The following is a 23547-nucleotide window of genomic DNA, read 5'->3' as shown; positions in this document are numbered from 1 at the left end:
AAAAAACGTATTTATGATGCACTTATTTATAAAGAAGGAACTTGTTACTAAAAAATCGATATCCATATTTAAATTTGAATTCGTCATAAATTCTAATTTGATGCTTCTTTGATCTATTTTCTAATTCAATAAGTGTGATTAAAAATAAAACAATAAGCTTATAATTAATATAACATAATATTGAAATTAATTTAAAACATATATATTTTTTTAGTTCCCTTAGGCTGCGTTTGTTTATAGAGACAGAACACTGAGACAGGAACACAGAGACACAAAATCATGTTTGACAAAAGAAACATGGACAGAGACAATGTGTCCAGAGACACTAAATTAGTATATTTTGTGTCAATCTGACAGGAAGGACACGGAGACACTAACAAGGGACACAACTTATTTTTCATTTGTTCTTTCATTATTCTTGTTAATTTTTTATAATTATATTTTTAATTATTATATTTTTCGTCTCAAATTTTTTGAATGAAAAAAATGAAAATAAATTAGATTTTTATAATTTTTTCTAGTTTATCACCAAATAGGATACAAGAACACAAAATTTTATATCTCTATCTTTTATGTCTTATTCTCAGTGTCTTATCTTATTCTGTTCTATTTTCAGAAATAAACGCAACTTTAAAGTATACATGGATCGAGTAAAGTCGAATTCGTTTTGACTTGAACCCGACCTAAAATAGTGATCGAGTCTATTTTTGAGATTTTTACCTAATTTTAGACCCAATAAAATTATACAAAATTAATTTTTAAAATATTTGAAATCAGACCGAATATTCAGATCGAGTCGGACCATATACTCCTAATGTTAGATCTATTCATATGCAATATTCATGCACTTGCAATTACACCTATTTGACTCATTTCAATGATAAACTCAATTCTTTTTCATATAAAAAGAATGAGCCATAATCTTTAATCTTTTCTTTTCCTTCATGAAGACTATAAATTGTCTTCACCAAACTCTTTTTTTCCCCTCCTTTTTTCACGTAATCTAGGATAACGACATGTCTTCGAGGACCCTGACTTTCATTCCTACCATTATATCTTCCATTTCTTATTTGACTTTATTTATTTAAATGAAAGAGTAGCACGCTGGCATGGATGATTACGCCCACTAACGGCTACATTTCTAGACGGCAAATACAAAAATATTATTGGTCATGTCAATGATCTCAAGCCTTTGATATACTCTTCTTTCTTGTTTAAACAAGTGATCATCGTTAGAACAATCTGGAAACTTTTCGTCTTTTATTCTGTTTTCTGTATTATTTGTCTTTATAAATTTTTTTAGCAAATAAAAGAAGATAAAATATATAAAAGATAAAAATATAAAATTTAATATTATTATATTTTATTTAATAATAAAATAAAAAAATTTATAAAAATTTAATTTATTTTTATTTTTTATTTAAAAATTAAAAAATATAATAATAAAAAATATAATTATAAAAAATTAATAAAAATAATAAAAAAATAAAAAAATAAATTATATTTTTTATTAATATTTTTTATTTTTAAACATAAAATATATTAATTTAATATTTTTAAATATAATATTTTTATTTACATTTTATTTGACAAATATAATTTTATGTTTTTATATTTCTATTTTAAATATTTTGTCTTTATAATATAAATGCGGCCATATTGTTGGCGAATACCAATAGTCAAAATAATTCGTCAAAGTAGCTTTTCATAATGTAAAAACCATAATGCATACGTAAATGTAGACGCTTCTAATTTCTATTACTAATAAGCACATCATTTTATGCGCAGAAATTAGTTTATCATCGTTTGGAATTGGAAATAGATGATATCATATTAGAGAAAATTTGGTCAATAGTTTTATTTTATTTTATTTTGATTTTAAAAAAATGTTTTGCTCAAGAATATTTCATAATTAATAAATAAAATATTGAATAAGTCGAGATTAAAAGAGAAAAAAATTTTAAAATATAAATATTAACTAATTACAATTAGTTTTTTTAAAAAATCTTACGCGGCAAAGGAACAAGATTCATGATATTTCTTATAAAATTGGTGTGGCAGATACTAAATTATCAAGACAAACTAATAGTTCAAATTATGTTTAATAAATATATCAAATAACCTTTGAACATTAATTTATTTGTTCTAAATAATGCATCATGTTGTTGAAAGAACATTGTGACAGCAATTCAGTGTCTTAAAAAAAGATTGGCTTGGAATCCTAGTAATATAGATCAATCAGCATGGTATGATTTTTGGCACCCAGACGACAAAATTTGTGATTACTTCTCTTTTGTATATATCTCTGATATTAATTTAAAAATTAGAGATGTTTGGAACAATAATGCCTGGTTGTTGGAACCAGTTCTTCATATGTTTTAAATCTCCAGTCAACTCACAACGGAATTTAAATAGGTTTAGAAGGAGAGCTTCAGCAAAACTTATTTACTGAGAAAAAAGGTTCATTGGAATAAAGGATAAATACTACAAAAAACACGTTGAATATCGTCGAATTTAATGACGGCTAACAGTCGGATTTAGCAGTAGTTTTTGTGTTGGATAAGAGCTAGAATTAGTTTTCCGAATTAGTTACCATCGAATTTTATATTCGGACACTAAATCTGACAGTAATTAGTGACACTAAATCTTATTTCACCGGCACTAACTTTACTTGTGAATCTTTTGTCGATTCGGCCGCTGGTATATTGATTTAGTAAAACGCTACATTTACTCAATTTACTGTCAGAAGTTTTCGCCGGTAAATCCAATAGTAAAATTGGGGTAAAATTCAAATGCAAACCTCTCTCTCTCTCTCTCTCTCTCTCTCTCTCTCTCTCTCTCTCTCTCTCTCTCTCTCTCTCTCTCTCTCTCTCTCTCTCTCTCTCTCTCTCTCTCGTCTTTTCTCTTCTGCCCTAAAGCTGCAGTATCGCCACCACCAGCTGGAGCGTCTACTACCGCCGCTGCTGGACGTTGTCACTACTAGAGCTATCGATTACTGCTGGAGCCGTTAGGAATGCTGTCGTTGTTCGCATTCGGGGTCATTGCCGTCGGTGTTGGTGACGTTGTCGCCGTCACTGCCGCCTCTTGTCACCACTATGCCTCCACCATCTTGCAGCTACCATTAGAAGTAATTGTGACATTTTTTATTTTTTTAGATTTTTATGTGAGTTTAGGATTTTGTTAAGCATTATGAAATTATTGATTAACTTAGTATAATGAAGTTTGTGATTAAGATTTGGTATAGTTTTTTATTTTTTTAGATTTTTTGATTAAATTAGTGCAATAAAATTTATGATTAGGATTTTTTATGTTAATTTAATATAAATAGAAATTAAATTAAGTTAAAGTGAGTTAAGTAGGGTGAGATTAATAGTACTCGAGATGTTGGAAGACTTTGTTTAGTTTGTTGAATTAGTTTCACCTTGTGAATTTAATAAGTTTTCTTTTTTATTAGGACGGTACTACTTCTCTTAGATCAATTGGAGTTCGCTTCTTCCGTATTCTGTGCATTCGTGTTTTAGGTAGGTTTTATATCTCTAAATATAATCAATTGTTTAAGTTTTATGCCAGACTTACTTTTTCTAAGATAGCGTTTTAAGACGGAAGTGGGAGAAGGTCGCGTATAGGCGCCTTCTCAAAACCCTTGTTTGCTGGAAAATTGTAAAGTTACAAGGGGTTGTGCACTAAAACGGTCAGATTTGATGTATTATTGAATTCGCGTTTGTTCTGATTTATGCCTATAATTGTTTTCTCTGTGAAAATTGTTAAATTTATTTGGTAGATGTCTCTGAATTAAGAGAAATTTCTACCAAAATTTCATTTTTATTCCTTAAAACATGTTTGGTTTGAGAAAAAATGATAATCGAATTTGGTTGGAGACTCTAATTATAAGAGACACCTCTGTCGAATTTTCTAAAAATTTTAATAAGTTGTGTTGTTAGAAAAATTCTAGGGTGTTTGTTGGAAGATGATTCCAAGTCATAATTTGTAGAAGTATGATAGGGACAACAATGGTCAAGGGTTTTAAAACCTGAATTATTTGCGGGGGTTGACCCGTTTGTTGTGTTTGTCTTCAACATGAAAATGTTTATGTCTCAAAGTGTATCTAGGTGTCCATGCTATAAGTGTCGACTGACTAAGTGGTTAGAACCTTGAATATAATACTTCACGTCTACCATAATGGGTTTAAGGATGGGTATTGTATGTGGACGAAACACGAAGAAGTGGATGAGCAGGGAGTTAACCAGTCTGCCTCAAATTTCAATATGGATGGGGGTCGATTGACGACGTCCATGTGGTTAGAGAACCAAACATAGAAGAAATGAATTGGGAGGGTAACCAAGTGAGATACAAGGTGTTTGTGTTTAAATATCAATGGTATGATCCAAGTTTGCGACAAGGAACGCGAAAGCACAAGGACTACAATATTACTGAAGTAAATGTGACCAGAAAATATAAGCACTACAATCTTTTTATTCTACCTCAAAATGCACGAGAGATATACTATTTGCCTTTTCTGGAGTTATGCAAGTCTAGTTGGGTAGTTGTGGTTAAAGCTAAGTCAAGAGGTGGCATTGAGTCTAATGGGACAGAGGATCAAGAATTTTTCTAAATTCATGACCCAACTCTTTCGAAAATGGTGGTTGATACTTGTGTTCCGATCACTCTTAAGTAGACTGTTATGGATATCTTTCTATTCTGCAACTCAGAGGGGATATGTTTTAACGGATAAAGATTGTTGTTCTGAAAAAAAAAACTTATCTTTTGAATGTTGGTGAATTTGGAAGCATAGAAATTAAGAAGTATTCAACCTAGATGATGAGTCGACCCAAAACAAGGTGGTGGTTTTGACTCGGAGATGAAAAAATGAGTTCGAACAGGTTTTCTCTCGGTTTCGACAGCTTTCTCTAGTCCATAACGTGATAAAAAAAATATTACTAAAATTCCATTATGAAAAAAATTATTATATATTTATATATTAATATAAAAGTAAATTATACAGAAATATTTATTTTTGAATAAAGTCTTTAAACCATGTAACAATTACCTACATATCGCAAATTATTTGGTAACGCCGTGAGATTCATTTGGATGTTAAATATTTTGGTTTTCTCAATAAGAGAAAAAGACAAATAGGTTCCTAACCTTTTGCCTTACAAACATTTTTGTCTCTAACTATTTGAAAATACTTTTAAGTCCCTCACCTCCTTAAAAGTTAGACGGATTAGTCCCTCCGTGCAAATACCTCCGTCAAATCCAACAAAAAAGTCTGGCATGACTCCCGTTCTGATGACCTGGCGTTACAGGTGCACACGTGGCGTATAAGTGGAAAAGTAATTTTAAAAACTGGACAAATAAGTCCCTCCCCCTCAAAACTATGATAGCCCTTTACATACACTTTCATCCCTTCTTACTAGCTGATATATGAAACGTTATTGCTCTCTTCCCTTCCTTTTCCGCCAATACCCTCCATCTTTTGGTGTGGATCGCCAGTTAAGTGGTGATTAATTTTGACGCTACTATGGCTACTAGTTATGTTCGAGAGTTGAGTCCATTCATATGTGAATGCTTATCAAACATATTTATTCACATTTCTAGTTGTTAATTAGATTGATTAATTGAGCTATTTTTAGTTTTCTTCCATCAATTTGATGTTCTTTATTTGAACAAGCTCCATAATCATATTCCAGGCTTGAATAGTGAATAATCTGTGCGTAATTAGGTACTCGTACTATTTGAAACTTTTTTACCTTTTCTTGATGCTTTTCTGAGACAATTTGATTGAGTTCCTTTGTTCCCTTGATTGTTATGTATGTAGGATTAAGGTACGATTTTAAGTAGTCTTAATTAAATCCTGATTATGCTAAAAGTTTTCATTCAATCATGATGGAGTTATTTAAGCACAATGCTACAAGTATTAAATTCGTAGGCCATCATCTTATTTAATTGTTATCTTTGTGATCAAATATAAAAAAAAATTGAACCATTCTATCTTGTATTTAGGAAAAAATAAATGCAAATTATAATATTTAACTCTTTTTTAATGATAATGTTTAGAGAAGTTACTAATCAAATGAATGAGTGAGCATATAATGAACTGTGTGTTGATCTATCATTCACAAAGAAAAAGTTAGGGAGTGTTGGTGTTTTGGCAATTGGCAGAGTGGCACATATGAATGATACTTATTGTGATGTACTAAATAAATACATGCACTAGGATCTTTCACTATAGAAGAATATGACCCCTTACTTGAAAATGAATTAGAAAAGATTTTTTTTATATGTTTATTTTATTATTTATAGTAAAATCGAAGAGAGGAAGACATGTATTATGAGCATCTTCTATAGTTAATAGGATGTGTAATAGATGCATGAATTAGATTAATATTATTGGTGTATTGCATATGATCATTGCTTAGCAAGATGTGTATATAATATGTACTTTTAATATATGTTCGGTTTTCTATTTTTACAACATCATTTAGTTTTGAGGAAAGATGTTATTGTGGTTAATATTTTATTTTTTTTGTTTTTTTTTCTTCTTAAAAATATTTTTTTAAGTTTTACCTGGCTATATTTATGTGACTCTGTTCTATTTGACTTTTTCAAATTGAATGCTTAGAGTTAACCACTAATAATTCTATTAAAGTCTAAATAATCTGTTATACTTGGTCATTTTACCTATTGTGATTGAGAATGTGAAACTTTACTTTAAACTGTGTTGCTGAAAGCGTGCGATAGAAAAATAATTTTACAAAGTCAACTCATTCTGCATCAGAATGTTCTGATGACTAGAATTCGATTGTTGGGAGAGAAGAAGGGCTGGAATGTCCAATATGCTAGAAATCTTTTAACATTGTTTAAAAATGTGCCCTATGTAAAAATTGTATCATAGAGATAATGGACCATTGTGAAGTTCCAACATTGCCAATTCAACTTTTGCTCTTTATCTTCTGCCTATGGTGCAACCTTCTATCATTTCGCCTGATTTATCAAGGGAATATTAAATTTCCTCGCAAGAACTATTTTTTTTCTTTGGATGGTTGAGAGTATGAATGGTGATAGAGGAAAATCGCATTCAAATTGTGGTGGTGATAATCAATAACATTGGCCAATTAAAGACAATTTAACCATGAGAAGCTATGTAAGCCATGGAAATGTCCAGAGGAGCCAAGCTCACCACCCATGTATGTAAATGGCTGCCATACAAAACGACGCAATTTTGAGGGGACTTATTTGTCTAATTTTTAAAACTACCATTCCACTTATATGCCACGTGTGCATCTGTAACGCCAGGTCATTAGAATGAGAGTCACGTTAGACTTTTTCGTTGGGTTTGATTAAAGTATTTATACAGAGGGACTAATCCATTCAACTTTTAAAGAGGTGGGGACTTAAAAGTATTTTTAAATGGTCAGGAACAAAAATATCCACGAGACAAAAAATCAAAAACCTATTTATCCTTTTCTCAAAAAATAATTATTAAGGATATCAGCGAAATCAAAGCAGTGAGAATCGATATTTAATATAAAATTAGAATAATTTAAAAACTTTAAAAGGAAAAAAATAGTAAAATAATAAAATAAAAAATTAATTATTATTAAATTTATAGTTATTATAAAATATTGTCTTATTATTTTAATTTAATAATAATTAAATTTTTATTTTATTAATTTTTATTTTAGATGATTTTATTTAAATTAAAACAGTAAATTAAATATACAAAACAAAAATTATAATATGATTTAAAACATATAATTCTTAAAATTATTAATATATTCCAAATTGTAAATTTAGTTAATTTAAACAAAATGAAATTAAATGAATCAAATATTTCATAATAAAACTGGAACACGAATGGTTAAAAAAAAACTATGGACTACTAAATCAGCGGTGAGGTGAAAACCACTAAAGCAGTGCCCTGGGCTATTTCTTTCTGGAAGCCAACCGAACCCAAACCGGCGGCTCGGCGGGTCCAAGCCAGATTTTCAGTTTTCTTTTTCTCCAAGCCAAAGTCACGTGACTGAGACACCCTTCAATTCAGAGTTTGAGACACAAAACCCTTTTAAATAGCCACCCCCCTTAACCCCTGTTTTTCTCACCAAACCACTCTCTAATCTCATTTCTCAATCACAATCACCATCACAATTTTTTTAAACCCATTTTCTCAACTCTTCACTCCTCATGGGTACTTTTACTTTCATTCAATCACTCTTTCATTCTCTGTTCCAAATCAAATCCATGGTTTCTAATATATTTTGCATTTCTTGTTGATTTATTTGTGCAGCATCTAAGAAGATTAAGATTGGAATCAACGGTAATTGGTTTTTCCTTTTTGTTTTTAGTAAATGCTCATCAATTTGCAAAACCAGTCCAATTAATTATCTTGAATTTGTGTGTGTAGGATTTGGAAGGATTGGGCGTTTGGTTGCGAGAGTTGCTCTTCAGAGGGACGATGTTGAGCTTGTTGCAGTAAACGATCCTTTCATTTCCACTGATTACATGGTAACAATAAATAAATAATCATTTGATTATATGCATGGTTCTATTAGATTTCCTTTTTCTGAGAATGTGATTGTGGTGGCAGACATACATGTTCAAATATGACTCAGTTCATGGCCAGTGGAAGCATTTTGATATCAAGGTCAAGGACTCTAACACCCTTCTCTTTGGTCAAAACCCAGTTACCGTTTTCGGATTCAGGTATTTATAACATTTTTCTTCCTTTTTTTTTAAGATATTATTATTATTATTATTATTATTATTATTATTATTATTATAAAATTCATGTTTCGTGTTTTTGTTACATCAAAATTAAACTCAATATTTCAATTTCATTGTATGAAGTTAGGCCAATGCTATAATAACTTTTGAAACTAAGTATAAATCGATTTACCAACATTTATTTTGTTATGTTAGAAACCCTGAGGAGATTCCATGGGGTGAAGCTGGTGCTGACTATGTTATTGAGTCAACCGGTGTGTTCACTGATAAGGACAAAGCCGCGGCACACTTGAAGGTTTGTGTCCATTCTCATTCTCATTCTCAATCTTTCGGTTTCGATCTTGTTCTGCGTCTAATCATGTCTTAATAAAGATAAAAAAAAATATCGAACACACTATTCTTAACATGTATTTTTGAAATGAGTTCAGAAATAATATATATTATTAATTATTAAAATAAAAAATATTTTAAATATTTTATATAAGTAAAAAAACATTAAAAACAAGTAAAAAATTAATTTATATTTTAATATTAATAAAATACTAAAATATCATTATAATTAATCTAAAAAATATTTTATATTTTATAAATATGTTATGTCCTTCCTGTGTGGTATCATGTTCGGTCAGTGTTGGGTGCATCAAAGTGATGCAATGAATTTGATGTTCCTTTTGAAAATACTTAACTAAATAGTAATAATTGTTGATTATTGTAATGAGTATAGGGTGGTGCAAAGAAGGTTGTGATCTCAGCCCCAAGTAAAGACGCACCAATGTTTGTTGTTGGTGTTAACGAGCATGAATACAAACCTGAACTTAACATTGTTTCCAACGCCAGCTGCACTACCAATTGTCTTGCTCCCCTCGCCAAGGTTAATGAATTTGATGGATCTTAAATCTTAATTTCAAATATTCTTATGCTTATGCTTTTGTGTAATTATCTTAATTTCAATCTTGTACAGGTTATCAATGACCGATTTGGAATTGTTGAGGGTCTTATGACCACTGTCCACGCCATTACAGGTTATCAATTTACATATATTGTAGAGTATTAGAGTAAGAATCCAAATTAGTTCCTAACAATTTGTACTTTGGACAAAACAAATTGACAAATTGGTTTATGATCTTTTACAATAGAAGGACAAATTAGTCGGTGTCATCTTTTAAAAAATAGTATGATTGAAGGACTAAATTATCTAAATTTTTAGAAGATTATAAATTATTCAAAATTGTTAGGAAATTAGATTTTTCACTTGTATATTTTTCAATTTGAATTTAAAATTAAGATTATTGTATTAATTATCCTTTATTTTTTTATGATTAATCAGCTACTCAGAAGACCGTTGATGGTCCATCAAACAAGGATTGGAGGGGTGGAAGAGCTGCTTCCTTCAACATAATTCCCAGCAGCACTGGTGCTGCCAAGGTACAAATTTGTTAATCGATACACATTTTGATTGGAAGCTGAAAATATATATTTTGTAATTATTTAGGTTTTCAATTTTGTGTTTGTTTGGGCATTATTAAGTTGATAAAAAAAAATAATTTTTTTTTAATGTGTTTGACAAATTTTTAATAAAAATAAAAACACTAAAAAAGATTTTTTTGAAAAAATTATAATTTACGTCTTTTTTAAAAAGATTTTTTATTTAAAAAAATACTAAAAAAAAAGTTCTTTTTCTTATAAACTTATCTAAACAAGGCCTTGGTCTAACGAATGAATACTTGAATTTGTGTGAAAAACAACAGGCTGTGGGAAAAGTTCTTCCATCACTGAATGGTAAATTGACCGGAATGTCCTTCAGAGTTCCTACTGTGGATGTCTCAGTTGTTGATCTCACGGTCAGGCTAGAGAAGAAGGCAACCTATGCTGAGATCAAGAATGCTATCAAGTAGGTTTTTTTTTTCTAGTTCCATTTTGATGTACCTAAATTAAATTATATTATATTTTTGGTCCAAAACCTAACCTCAATTTTTTTTTATGTGGAAATGTAAAAAATCAGGGAGGAATCAGAAGGAAAATTGAAGGGTATTTTGGGTTACACCGAAGATGATGTTGTGTCCACTGACTTTCTTGGTGACAGCAGGTAAATCATTTGTGTATAAAATACCATTTATTTTAATTCCCAAAAAAATAAATAACTAAATGTATTGTTGTGATTTAATTCAGGTCAAGCATATTTGATGCTAAGGCTGGAATTGCTTTGAATGAGAACTTTGTGAAGCTTGTCTCTTGGTATGACAACGAATGGGGTTACAGGTAATTTCACTACACCATCACCTTCTTCTAGAATATATGAAGATGTTTTTATCTTTGATTCTTCTTTGTTTAACCACATTCTTTTTCTTTTATTTATTTATTTATTTTTTGCAGCTCCCGTGTGATTGACTTAATCGTGCACATTGCATCCGTGGCTTGAAGTTTAAAGCATTGATTGCAACATTTTCTAAATTTTTTCTTTCTGTGATTCCGGAAATAAATAAAAAAACACTTTTGTGTTAATATTTGAGTGCTGTTGTGTCACTTAAATACAATTTCGGCCTTTAGTATTTGGGTCTAGTTAGTAAGAGGGACATTATCATAGGCTTTTTCTTCCTCTTGTTTTAAGAGATGGATGTAACTATGTTACTTCATTATCATAATATTTCAATGTGCCCTAAAGTTTGTTTACTATGTTCTTTTTGCAACCCTTTTTTATTTGCCCATTGTTTATATTTTATTAGTTGTCTACTAACTATATTAAAGTTTGATCTCAATCACTGCCTTTCTTTTATTTTATTTTTTATTTGCGAATATTGTCAGAATATTCTGCCAGACAACCATTAGGCACATATAATATAATACAATATAATTAATATGAAGGAATTTGGAGAATTGGAACATAAAGTTGTTTATAATTTTAATAGTAAAAATAATTGATATTGTTGAGTTGTAAAGGATTTTATTAAGGCGGCATTAGTTAGAAGCTGGTTTGTTGACGCGTCACATTCAAATTGTTAGTTGCCCAATTTGAATGATTACTTTTAAAAATTTAATTAACTTATAGAGATGAACAAGAGAACTAAATATATTTTGAACCGACAAAAACAAGTTACTTTTTAAACAATTTATTTTGATTTTTCCATTCAGATTTAAGGATCGTGGTGGCACATGATGATGATCCCATCAGCTAGATCTAAACATAAGCATATGAAAATATGAACCAATTATGATATTGTGCGGTTGTGCTCATTTTTTTAGATATGGTAAAATAAAGGATGTAATACGACAATATTATATAAATTTAATGTAATACACTGATAGGAATGGATTAATGTCAAAATAAATTATCATTAACGATTTGAGTTAGTGACAAAGGATAATTTTTTACTCAATGAAAATAAGAGTAACGATTTATTTTGAAATCTCTGACTTCTCTTTTTTTCGTCTCTCTTTTCACTCAAATTGTGATTCATGATTTGATTTAACCATTTATGTAGAAACTGTTATTAATTCTATACATATGTATTACACGTTCAAACTCTTATTTTACGCATTGCATCTATCTCATCGTCATATTAAAAATAAAAAGCGGTCCTTCGTACTCTTTTCCTTTTTTTTTTAATATATAGTAAAAGGATAAAATTATATGGAGAAATTAAGAAAAAATACAACCTTATATTAGAATTTGGAATCACCTCCACAAATTTTAAAGAGAGTTCCTTTTCAACTAATTTTTTTAGTTGAATTTCATGGCCAACGTGTCATTGTTATCATTTAAGGTAAATATCAATATATCTTTTTCTCTTTGATTTTTTTCCATTTTATTTGTCTTAACTATTTCAAATATAACTTAATATAATATTTTTGTTAATAAAAAATTACTAATAAAAATAATAACATATACCGTGAACGTCACATTTTTATTGAATTATCTATGAAGTAATATTTAGTCACTTTTAAAATATCTCAAATACAAATAAGGCAAAATATTAAAAATAACAAATATTTACCCAAAACATTTGTGATAAAAGTAATATTTATTTTATCAAAACTTTATTTTAGGGCTATTTTTATGTTTATAATTATTAAAGTTTCATGACAATTATATGAGTAATTAAGATAACAAGTCTTTATCTTTTATCTTTTAACATGATCTTAAATTCTAGTCTTTAAAATAATAAAAATAAAAATTAGGGACATTGGCACTAGAAATACCTTTGTATATAAAAATATTATTATTACTATTTGACAGGAATTTCATTTATCCCATGATGATTAAGCAAATAGGATTAAAGTCCCTTTGTGTTGTAACATTTGGTGCAACTGTAATTCGCATGAATATGACTGCAAGGGTTGCACCAATCTGGTAATACACTAAACTGAAGTTATGTGCCTTCCGCATAACACTTGTGACCTTTTAACTTTGGTTAACATGAAAGCTTAAGATTGGTGTGCAGTACTTGACACACAAGCAAATAGAGCAACATGTTACAAATTCGAAGATTGTCGCTTACATGTTACATCTAATGTGAAGCCTTAAACAAGAAATAGAGATGTGTTATTTGGAGCACCCTTGCATCTTAAGATTAAGCATTCCTTTGTGCAGGTTTCTTCGAGTTATTTTTCCGGCGAATCTTCACCAAAGCATTTTGTAAATGTAAATCCTAAGACCACAAGAAAATGAAGATCATCACATTCAGCCATGGTACTTAGTTAACCTTGAGGCAACAAAATAAAAAATGTAATTCCTAAGATTAATTGATCCAGAAGGTCACTTTGAAATAAAGGATTTAGGCTCTCTATCTTTGTTTTGAATGTGTTCATATTACTTGTACTCTAAGAACTCCTATGCTAAAGGGCTAAATTTTGAAGTGTCGTTCTCGGAATGAATTGTACTCGTTACCCCCAAAATGTGACTCGCGACTGGCTATCATCATACAAATCTAAGTGTTGAATCAAAGTGAAGATGTCCTTACCAAATGCCAACCAAAGAAGTAGAAGCTATATTAAAATTGTGCATTCTCAGATAATGGTTTCCGAATTTGACTCACTAGTCACAGCCAACACACAAGGCCAAATTTCACAAGTGAAAACTTCCATGTCACAAACTTTATCGATGGGAGTTGCATATTGATTAGTTCATGATTCTCAAGATTTATGTAGATATCCAATTGATAAAATAATAAACAGAAGATCGCTTAGTTTAGATGTAAATCAGTTGCTTCAAAAAATGTTTCAGAAACTTCAAATATATGGAATTATTAACTTACTGATACTGCAAATGAAAGCTAATTCCAATTTTTTTTTCCTCAAAACAATTCAAAGCTAGACACAAAGTTACCTCAATAGGTTCGTTTCGCAATCTCTCTGGGCTTGTCCAAAGTCCTTCCAAATTGTAGTAAGCTCTAGCCTTTTCATCAAGTGCATGAACTATCACTTTACCTAAATCCCAAAGGAAAAGAAAAAAAAAATGTTTAGAATAAGAAAACCCAACAAATAAATTGACATTTACTTTTATAACAAAAGTTAAAAAGGCAAAGATAAAAATTAAAAATAGAAAACACTATGCAAGATAAAAGCACATTTCTTTTTCTTAACCAATATGGTAATGTACTTTGAGTGTTGCATGTCATTCTGAATATCACTACCTGTATGCAGACTTAGATTTCACCTCGGTTTGTTGCATTTCTAAATTTGACAAGAAAATTTGAAAAGAAACAAAGAATGATGGAAAAGAAACAAATATAATAATAATAAATAAGTACCAGAGTCAATTACAATCCACTTTCCTCCTGCTTGACCTTCCACACTAGGTAGCATCATTCGGTCTGCACCTTTTTGCTTCTGCTTAGCCTGCTTATAACAAAAACGAACAAAATGAATAAATAAATAAATAAACAAATTTCGAATTTCTTTAAAAAATAATACAAGGCAAAAAAATGCATCAGCAGTTTTATTCATAAATCATAACATAGCAAGAACTAAGCCTAGAAACTACAAAATGATAGACATGTTTGGTTTCTTACTTGGCAGCATTAAACCCATGAAAATGGCCAATTCAAGTATCAAAACTTTCAGGTTTCAATACCAAAAACCTTTTACTTTTCAACCTATTGAAAAGTAAATAGGGATGTGAAAAAAGAACGAGCAGACCTACCTTGTAAATTAGAGCTTGAGCGATGTTCTTGACATGCCACGTGGACCTGCCGGTTGCTAGAACCATGAAATCAGCCCAATCACAGTGCTTGGGAGATGGTATAACCTTAACGTCGTCAGCTTTAACATCCGTTAGAACCTTCTCAATCTCGTGAAGATCAAGGGTGCATTTTCCAACGGCATCAACGGCAGAAGAGGAAGACGAAAATGCTAGCTTCCATTGACGTGAAGAAAGCCACCACGACGAAACCGATGCTCGAGCTTGTAGGGCTGCCCACATTGTACAGGGTACAGGCACACTGATAGGGTGTTTGGAATGTCTATATGTGGGCCTGCGAGACCATTGAATTGAATTCCATGATTTAGAATGAACCTTTAATGATTCTTTTTTTTTTGCTTCAACAATTTTACCCCTTATTAATAACACTTCTAAATTTCTAATTATAGGATTATATGCTCAATTATTCATCAAATTATATGTTTTAACGGAAACCAAATCAAAGTGCTCTACAATATAAATTGCACTACAACATTATATTTCCCCAGAAAACACTAGAAATCAATTAAATAACGAAACTCCAATTTCATTTTCATGACAACAGATCTCTAAAAAATCAGAGCTTCCTTTTAATTAGTTAAAAGTTTGCATGTCTTTTAGAACTAGATATGCCTTCTAAGTGCCTCTACGGCTCTAACTTCAAACTTCCCTGAAAGCTAACACAGCTAACTCGACTACTTTGACATATCAAAATCTATTATATATAAAATCTATTTCCCAATATTGACACTGCTCTACACACATAGGATTTTAAATTATTCAAGTTTTAAAAAGTGCAAATTGATTTGAATTGGAGAAATCAGAGGGAAAAAATAAAAAGGAAGTGTTGGAATGTAATCGAGCTTGTGTATTCCTAATAGAACAAGTAATTGTGGATGGAAAGGGAAGCTTCTTCATCAATCATCATATACAACAAAGCTTTTCACTCAAAATCCATTCACAATAGACAATAATAACTGAACCAAAAGGTTTAGTGTGACTACTTAAGGGGAAAAAAATTATATGTATGTAAGAAGAGAACAAAAAAAAAATTACCCAACCCAAACTCATAGTTACTACAACATCATCCAAGTCTGTCACATCCTCAATCTAATTTCAGATACTATATAATGTCTCATATCAAATATCAGAACCAGCTCACTAATCAAAAACCATTTACCAAAAGTAAAATTTTTCATGGTCATTGAAGCAAAGTTTTGGGGATTACTGGGTTAAGCATAGTTGTCAGAACGCACCCATCTAATCGGTCAGGCTGCTAGTTAATGGGTCTCAGGTTCACTGGTTGATCAGGTAACAGGTTGACCCAATCTTATTTAAATAAAAATATAAAATAGTCAAAAACTTAAAATTAAAATTTAAAATTTACATACATGTCTTCATATTAGTGTATTTGATTAAACCATCTTAAAAGCAAAAAAAAAAAAAAAAATCATATAACCATAGTATCAATTAGTACATCACCTAATTGATTGACAGAGCCTATCATCTAACCATAGCATCAGCAGATTCAAATCATCTAAACAGCAAGCATCAATCAGAGAAAAACCAGCAATCACAAAAAAAAACAGCAACAGTAAGCATCAATCAACCTAAACAGCAAGCATCAACTAACGCTAAACAGCAACAATAACAAAAAACAGCAACAATCAGAAAAAAAAAAACGAGCAACAATTAGAGGGAAAAAACAGCAAAAAATCAACCATGGGAGCTACATTAAACCAGGATCAGCAGCAACAATCACCCAAAACATTAAGCAATAATGATTGACTAACTAAAAAATATTAAAAAAACTCACCTTAGCCGCACGTAGAGGGAGAGAACCGAGCCAGGGAAGAGAAGAGGGAGGCAGAGGAGACAAGAGAATAGGGCAGAGGGCGAGTAGAGATGGAGGCAGCAGCGAGGAGATGGAGCGGTGACGCAGAGGGGCTGGCGAGCGGCGGCGACGAGATGGAGGCCGGCGAGACGCGCTGATAGAGAAGGTTGAGGAAAGCTCTGCCTCTGCTGTGAGTGTGAGAGAGTATGTTGGGGGGCTTCTTCGAAGATTAGGCTTAGGGCCTTTTTTTTTTTTTTTCCCTTAAATCCAAAACGACTTCCTTTGGCGGAGGGGTTAAAAAACTAAAAAAGAAGCCGAAGAGCCTTAGTTCGGGTGATATTTCACTCCCTCTACTCCTCTAGTCTCCACCACTACGATCTAGATTTTAAATTTTAGATGATGCATTTGAGGAGAAAAATGTGATAAATATGTGAGAAGTGTGTAGGTGTATTGTGTACTTAAAATTGGAAGTTGTCCAATCTATTTGGGTATTTAAAGTTGGAGGTTGTTCAATTCACTGACCAAAAAAAATAAAAAAATAGTATAATTTTTATTTTTATCTTTATAGTAATTTTATCTTTATCTTTATAGTAATACAAATAAGAAGTTCTTACACTAATGTTGCGCTCATATGTTGAGTGTATTAGTTTATTTGCTTAGACGTCGTTGTTAGAAATTTTTAGAATTTTATTTATAAATTATAAATTATTATTTATTTAAGTTGTTATTTTTTTAATTTTAAATTAGATTGTTTTATTTAAGTTGTTTTTTTTATTTTAAGTTGTTTTACTTAGATAGTTATTTTTTAAAATTTAAAATTATTTATTTAGGTTATTATTTTTAAAATTTTAAGTTATTTGCTTAAGTTATTATTTTTATTTATAAATTATAAATTATTATTTTCTTAAATTATTATTTTTTAAATTTAAGTTATTTTACTTGTGTGGTTATTTTTTAAAATTAAATTGTTTTACTTATATAGATGTAATGTGGGTAACTTCAAGACTACACACATCATGAGTATGTAGTGAACCACCTAAGTTAAATTTTAAAAAATAACCAATTTTATAGGAGGAAAATCATGAAAACAAGAAAGACGTGTAACTGAAAGTTGGGAATTGATAGGGGCATTAAGGTAATTACATACTCACCAAATCCACTATATAAATAAACCCCTCCCCTTTCTTAAAAACCATAACAACCCAATCTGCCTCTATAAATATGTTTTAAGAACGAATAAGATAGAGTTAAGATGATTTTCTTTTTCTGAATGAGAAAGGAACATACATACATGTACCTAAGTGTGTAGCCATAAAAGCACAGGCAAAAACTTTCTTGAAAGTTATGAGAAGCCGTTTTTTTGCTTTGAATTTCTTATTGTTGTTGTTGTTATAGCTGCAGATGCCAAACTATCACCACTTACTTATTATGTGTGGTTAATAACAACAAGAGGTTCAAAGCAAAAAAAATTTAATGGTTGACTTTCCATAACTTCTCAAAAAATGCGAAATGGTAGTATTTTGCTTTTCACAATTTTACCGCCATGGTTGGTGCTGAAATTCTTAGCCTTCCTTATACCATGTCACATATGGGTTGGTAGTAATACTAGTTGTGTTTCTTCTTCAAGTTCTAATTATGCTACTTATCTTCACAAGTTCACAAGTTATTATTATATATATGATATGTTTTCTTATCACTAAAATGGATTAATTACTGTGGTTGACATAATATGGATGACTTGTAGATGATTGTTTATTTTTAGATTTTTTATTTTTTAATATTTTTGTTTTTAGAATTTATAAAAAAAATAAAAAAATAATCTTTTTGTTATTTTTTCTTTTTTTCTCTCCTAAAATCATGAATACAAAAAACATTAAAAATAAAGCGAGAATAAAAGATAAAAACGTAAACAAACAAGTTTTTAGAATTTTGGTCAAATTTTATTATTTTATATTAAAATATCTTACTTAATCCATTGTTTTAAAGTCACTCTGGCCTCTGGATATTTAGCTTCCTGTTTTCCAACATGACGATTCATATGCATTGAATTGAAGAAGATAAAGATAAGAATATTGTTTAATTTATTTGAATACTAAAAAGTTTTCGCCAATTATTATATATATCTATAATTTTGTTGTTATGTTATTCATTTGAAATGAAATTGATCGAGATTTGTTTTTTAATATAAAAAAAAAACAAGGGTGCTGGTATTACATTAATGATCCTGTCATGGATAATCACACTATACACGCTATGGCAAACGGTTGAGATGTACAAAATAGTACCTGGGGAGAAAAGAAATGACGGATATCATGAATTGGGACAAGAAGCCTTTGGAAAAAAACTTGGTCTATGGATTGTAGTTCTTTAACAACTGCTTGTTGAAATTGGTACATGTATTGTATATATGGTGACTGAAAGCAAGTCTTTAAAAAAAGGTTCATGAAACTTTTTGCCTTAGTTGCAAGCAAATCAGAACCACTTATTGGATCATAGTGTTTGTTTCTGTCAACTTAGTGCTTGCACAAATTCCTAACTTTAACTCTATTTCCGCTATCTCTGTTGGTGCAGCCGTCATGTCTCTCAGGTAAGTATAAATTTTGCCACAACATATAAAATATTTAATAATTTGATTTTTTTTTTTTACTAAAAAGAATTTACCTGTATCTAAGGTATTCAGTCAATACTGTAAATGTTATCATAATTTCACTTAATGTTGGATTAATATGCTTTTGGAGCAGTTATTCAACAATCGCTTGGACTGCGTCTATCAAAAAAGAGATTTCCAAAAACATAAACTATATTGTAAAAATAAAAAGCAGGAGCGATGGTGTCTTTAATTTTTTTTTTTGCATTGGGAGATGTGGCTTTTGCATACGCAGGCCACAATGTGGTCCTTGAAATCCAAGCCACAATGCCTGTGTTTGATATGATTGAAACCTTCCTAGTTACACAGGTTGAATTTCTCACCTTCTACTACCCTGCGATTCACAACTCGCTTTCTATATGTTAGTATGTTATTCATTTATCACTTGATTTGGAATGGCTTCTAACAACAAAACTCCAATTTTTCTAATTCTATATTGTGTAGGAATTACAATGTTCATAGGAATTTGTGTCCCATTTTTTGGGTCTCTTCTTGAATTTCTGAGTGGATTCACATTTGCTCCCACCTCTTACTATGTAAGTAGTACATGTTATTATTATTTGATATTTTAAATAAAAATGTTAAATACATATAAAAAATCAGTCAATAATTTTTTTATTTATTAAATATATGTATTATTTAATTTATTTTTAATTTATATTTATTCTTTTAATATATATTTTGTACGGATAACTAATTTTCTATATATATATGTAATATGGTTGTATTTTAAAAGTATTTGTGAAATATAATTTTGAAAAAAGATAAAAAAAGAATTCTAGAAAAAATAAAATTTGTTCTTCATTTCTTAAAAATCTAATCTACAAAGACACTGATGAAAAATGTGAAAAAATATGAATAAATAATAATAAATATTTATATCTTATCCAGCCTACTATACATATACATGTTTAGCTATTTTTGTCTTATTTAATTTTATGGCTACTTGCAGCTTCCATGCATCATATGGCTTAAGTTCAAGAAACCTAAAAAATATGGCTTGTCGTGGACGATTAATTGGATAAATTTATTTGTATTTGATTATTAATAAATTCATCTTCAATTTTTGAAAAATTACTCGTAAAGACACTAGCTAATAATGCATATCTAAAATTTAATGATAAAAGAACAAAATTAGCTAGTGTCTTTACGAATAATTTTTCAAATTGAAGATGAACTTATTAATAATCAAATACAAATAAATTTATCCAATTAATCGTCCAGGACAAGCCATATTTTTTAGGTTTCTTGAGCTTAAGCCATATGATACATGGAAACTGCAAGTAGCCATAAAATTAAATAAGACCAATAATAGCTAAACATATATATGCATAGTAGGTTGGATAAGATATAAATATTTATTATTATTTATTCATATTTTTTCACATTTTCCATCAGTGTCTTTGTAGATTAGATTTTTAAGAAATGAAGATCAAGGGTGCATTTTCCAACGGCATCAACGGCAGAAGAGGAAGACGAAAATGCTAGCTTCCATTGCCGTGAAGAAAGCCACCACGACGAAACCGATGCTCGAGCTTGTAGGGCTGCCCACATTGTACAGGGTACAGGCACACTGATAGGGTGTTTGGAATGTCTATATGTGGGCCTGCGAGACCATTGAATTGAATTCCATGATTTAGAATGAACCTTTAATGATTATTTTTTTTTTTTTTTTTTTGCTTCAACAATTTTACCCCTTATTAATAACACATTATATTCTAAATTTTAATTATAGGATTATATGCTCAATTATTCATCAAATTATATGTTTTAACGGAAACCAAATCAAAGTGCTCTACAATATAAATTGCACTACAACATTATATTTTCCCAGAAAACACTAGAAATCAATTAAATTACGAAACTCCAATTTCATTTTCATGACAACAGATCTCTAACAAAACCAGAGTTTCCTTTTAATTGGTTAAAAGTTTGCATGTCTTTTAGAACTAGATATCCTTTTAAGTGCCTCTACGGCTCTAGCTTCAAACTTCCCTGAAAGCTAACACAGCTAACTCGACTACTTTGACATATCAAAATCTATTATATATAAAATCTATTTCCCAATATTGACACTGCTCTACACACATAGGATTTTAAATTATTCAAGTTTTAAAAAGTGCAAATTGATTTGAATTGGAGTAATCAGAGGGAAAAAATAAAAAGGAAGTGCTGGAATGTAATCGAGCTTGTGTATTCCTAATAGAACAAGTAATTGTGGATGGAAAGGGAAGCTTCTTCATCAATCATCATATACAACAAAGCTTTTCACTCAAAATCCATGCACAATAGACAATAATAACTGAACCAAAAGGTTTAGTGTGACTACTTAAGGGGAAAAAATTAAAAGTATGTAAGAAGAGAACAAAAAAAATTCCCCAACCCAAACTCATAGTTACTACAAACATCATCCAAGTCTGTCACATCCTCAATCTAACTTCAGATACTATATAATATCTCATATCAAATTTCAGAACCAGCTCACCAATCAAAAACCATTTACCAAAAGTAAAATTTTTCTACCGGAGATAATCAAAATGGCAAAATCCACTGGTAGATTCGTTTCATGTTCAACAGGGTATGACAAAAAATAATATAAAACTGAGAGCTAAAAGGAGAACCAGGCATGAGAGGACCTACCCGAACTGAGATAACATCGGAAGAAGGACACAGAGGAAGCAAGGGACAAGACTGAAGCTGTGAATCGAGGAAGGAAGGAAGGTAAATAGAGAAGTAAGAAGAGGGGTGAATGGAGAACGGAAAAGAGAATGGAGGTTCGGAGTTTTGGGGATTACTGAGTTAAGCATAGTTGTCAGAACCCACCCATCGAATCGGTCAGGCTGCTGGTTACTGGGTCTCAGGTTCAATGGTTGAACAGGTTAAAAATATAAAATAGTCAAAAACTTAAAATTAAAATTTAAAATTTAAATACATGTCTTCACATTAGTGTATTTGATTAAACCATCTTAAAAGCAAAAAAAAAAAAAAAAAAATCATCTAACCATAGTATCACATTAGTACATCACCTAATTAATTGACAGAGCCTATCATCTAACATAGTATCAGCAGATTCAAATCATCTAAACAGCAAGCATCAATCAGGAAAAAAAAAACAGCAAGCATCAACCAACGCTAAACAGCAACAATAACGAAAAACAGCAACAATCAGAAAAAAAAACGAGCAACAATTAGAGAAAAAAAACAGCAAAAAATCAACCATGGCAGCTAATGAAAACAGGATCAGCAGCAACAATCACCCAAAACATTAAACAATAATGATTGAATAACTTAAAAAAACTAAGAAAACTCACCTTAGCCGCACGCAGCGGGAGAGAACCGAGCCAGAGAAGAGAAGAGGGAGGCAGAGGAGACAAGAGAATAGGGCAGAGGGCGAGTAGAGATGGAGGCAGCAGCGACCAGTGAGGGCGAGCAACGAGACGGCGCGGTGACGCAGAGAGGCCGGCGAGCGGCGACGACGAGATGGAGGCCCGCGAGCGGCGGCGACGAGATGAAGGCCCGCGAGACGCGCTGACAGAGAAGGTTGAGGAAAGCTCTGCCTCTGTGCTGTGAGTGTGAGTGTATGTTGGCAGGCTTCTTCGAAGATTAGGCTTAGGGTTTTTTTTTTTTTTTTCCTTAAATCCAAAACGACTTCCTTTGGCGGATGGGTTAAAAAACTAAAAAAGAATAAAGTGTTGTAAAATAAATAAATAAAGAAGAAAAAATAAATATAAAATAAAAAATATAATTAGATAATTTTAATATTAATATTTATTAGTATTAATATCTCAATATAATATAGATGATTTATATATATATATATATATATTTATTAATATTATATGTTGTAGTGTATATATATAAAGAAGAAGAGAGAGAAGTATTCGGTATAATTGTAAAGAAAAAAAGAGATTTGTTTTGTTGTTGTGTATTATTCACTAAGATTTAACCTCTTATTTATATATGTAGGTTTTCAATGTTATTAAATTCATTTTCTCTTGAGAATGGGCATCCACATAAGTTACCTTTATCACAACACTCTCATTGGATGTTCATTTAGGATTATGCCTCATTAGAATCTAACTAAAGAAAAACTCAATAAAAAAAAATTTTAGTGAAGGAAAAAAAGTACAATATCATTTGATAGAGACTATCTCATTAAAAACCTTG

At 30.5% G+C, this 23547-nt stretch overlaps 2 protein-coding genes, 1 long non-coding RNA gene and 1 pseudogene across 3 annotated transcripts; 2 read left to right on the top strand and 2 right to left on the bottom strand.

The window, feature by feature from the left end:
* Positions 1 to 6696: 6696 nt before the first annotated feature.
* Positions 6697 to 7195, top strand: LOC112717272 (uncharacterized; annotated as a pseudogene).
* Positions 7196 to 8052: 857 nt separating this feature from the next.
* Positions 8053 to 11397, top strand: LOC112715058 (glyceraldehyde-3-phosphate dehydrogenase GAPC2, cytosolic). Its single transcript, XM_025766801.3, has 12 exons — positions 8053 to 8188; positions 8288 to 8317; positions 8405 to 8505; positions 8588 to 8703; positions 8920 to 9019; positions 9449 to 9595; positions 9686 to 9746; positions 10052 to 10149; positions 10473 to 10615; positions 10727 to 10810; positions 10894 to 10983; positions 11098 to 11397. Exons 1-12 carry the CDS (start codon positions 8185 to 8187, stop codon positions 11141 to 11143), a joined length of 1020 nt encoding a protein of 339 aa, XP_025622586.1. The 5' UTR covers positions 8053 to 8184; the 3' UTR covers positions 11144 to 11397.
* Positions 11398 to 12922: 1525 nt separating this feature from the next.
* Positions 12923 to 23046, bottom strand: LOC112715060 (protein Iojap-related, mitochondrial). Its single transcript, XM_072204571.1, has 5 exons — positions 22692 to 23046; positions 14864 to 15194; positions 14472 to 14559; positions 14048 to 14148; positions 12923 to 13370 (listed from the first exon to the last, which is right to left on the bottom strand). The coding sequence occupies exons 2-5, from the start codon at positions 15140 to 15142 to the stop codon at positions 13293 to 13295; spliced, it is 546 nt and encodes a 181-aa protein (XP_072060672.1). The 5' UTR covers positions 15143 to 15194; positions 22692 to 23046; the 3' UTR covers positions 12923 to 13292.
* Positions 20851 to 22267, bottom strand: LOC140175805 (uncharacterized). Its single transcript, XR_011866422.1, has 3 exons — positions 22176 to 22267; positions 22021 to 22077; positions 20851 to 20986 (listed from the first exon to the last, which is right to left on the bottom strand). It is a non-coding gene; the product is annotated as an uncharacterized lncRNA (long non-coding RNA).
* Positions 23047 to 23547: the final 501 nt, after the last annotated feature.

Source organism: Arachis hypogaea, chromosome 10 (genome assembly GCF_003086295.3).
Source record: "Arachis hypogaea cultivar Tifrunner chromosome 10, arahy.Tifrunner.gnm2.J5K5, whole genome shotgun sequence".
In the NCBI taxonomy this organism is placed as follows: domain Eukaryota; kingdom Viridiplantae; phylum Streptophyta; class Magnoliopsida; order Fabales; family Fabaceae; genus Arachis; species Arachis hypogaea.
Note: the sequence above shows the minus strand (reverse complement) of the source record. Positions and strands in the feature narration are given on the sequence as shown.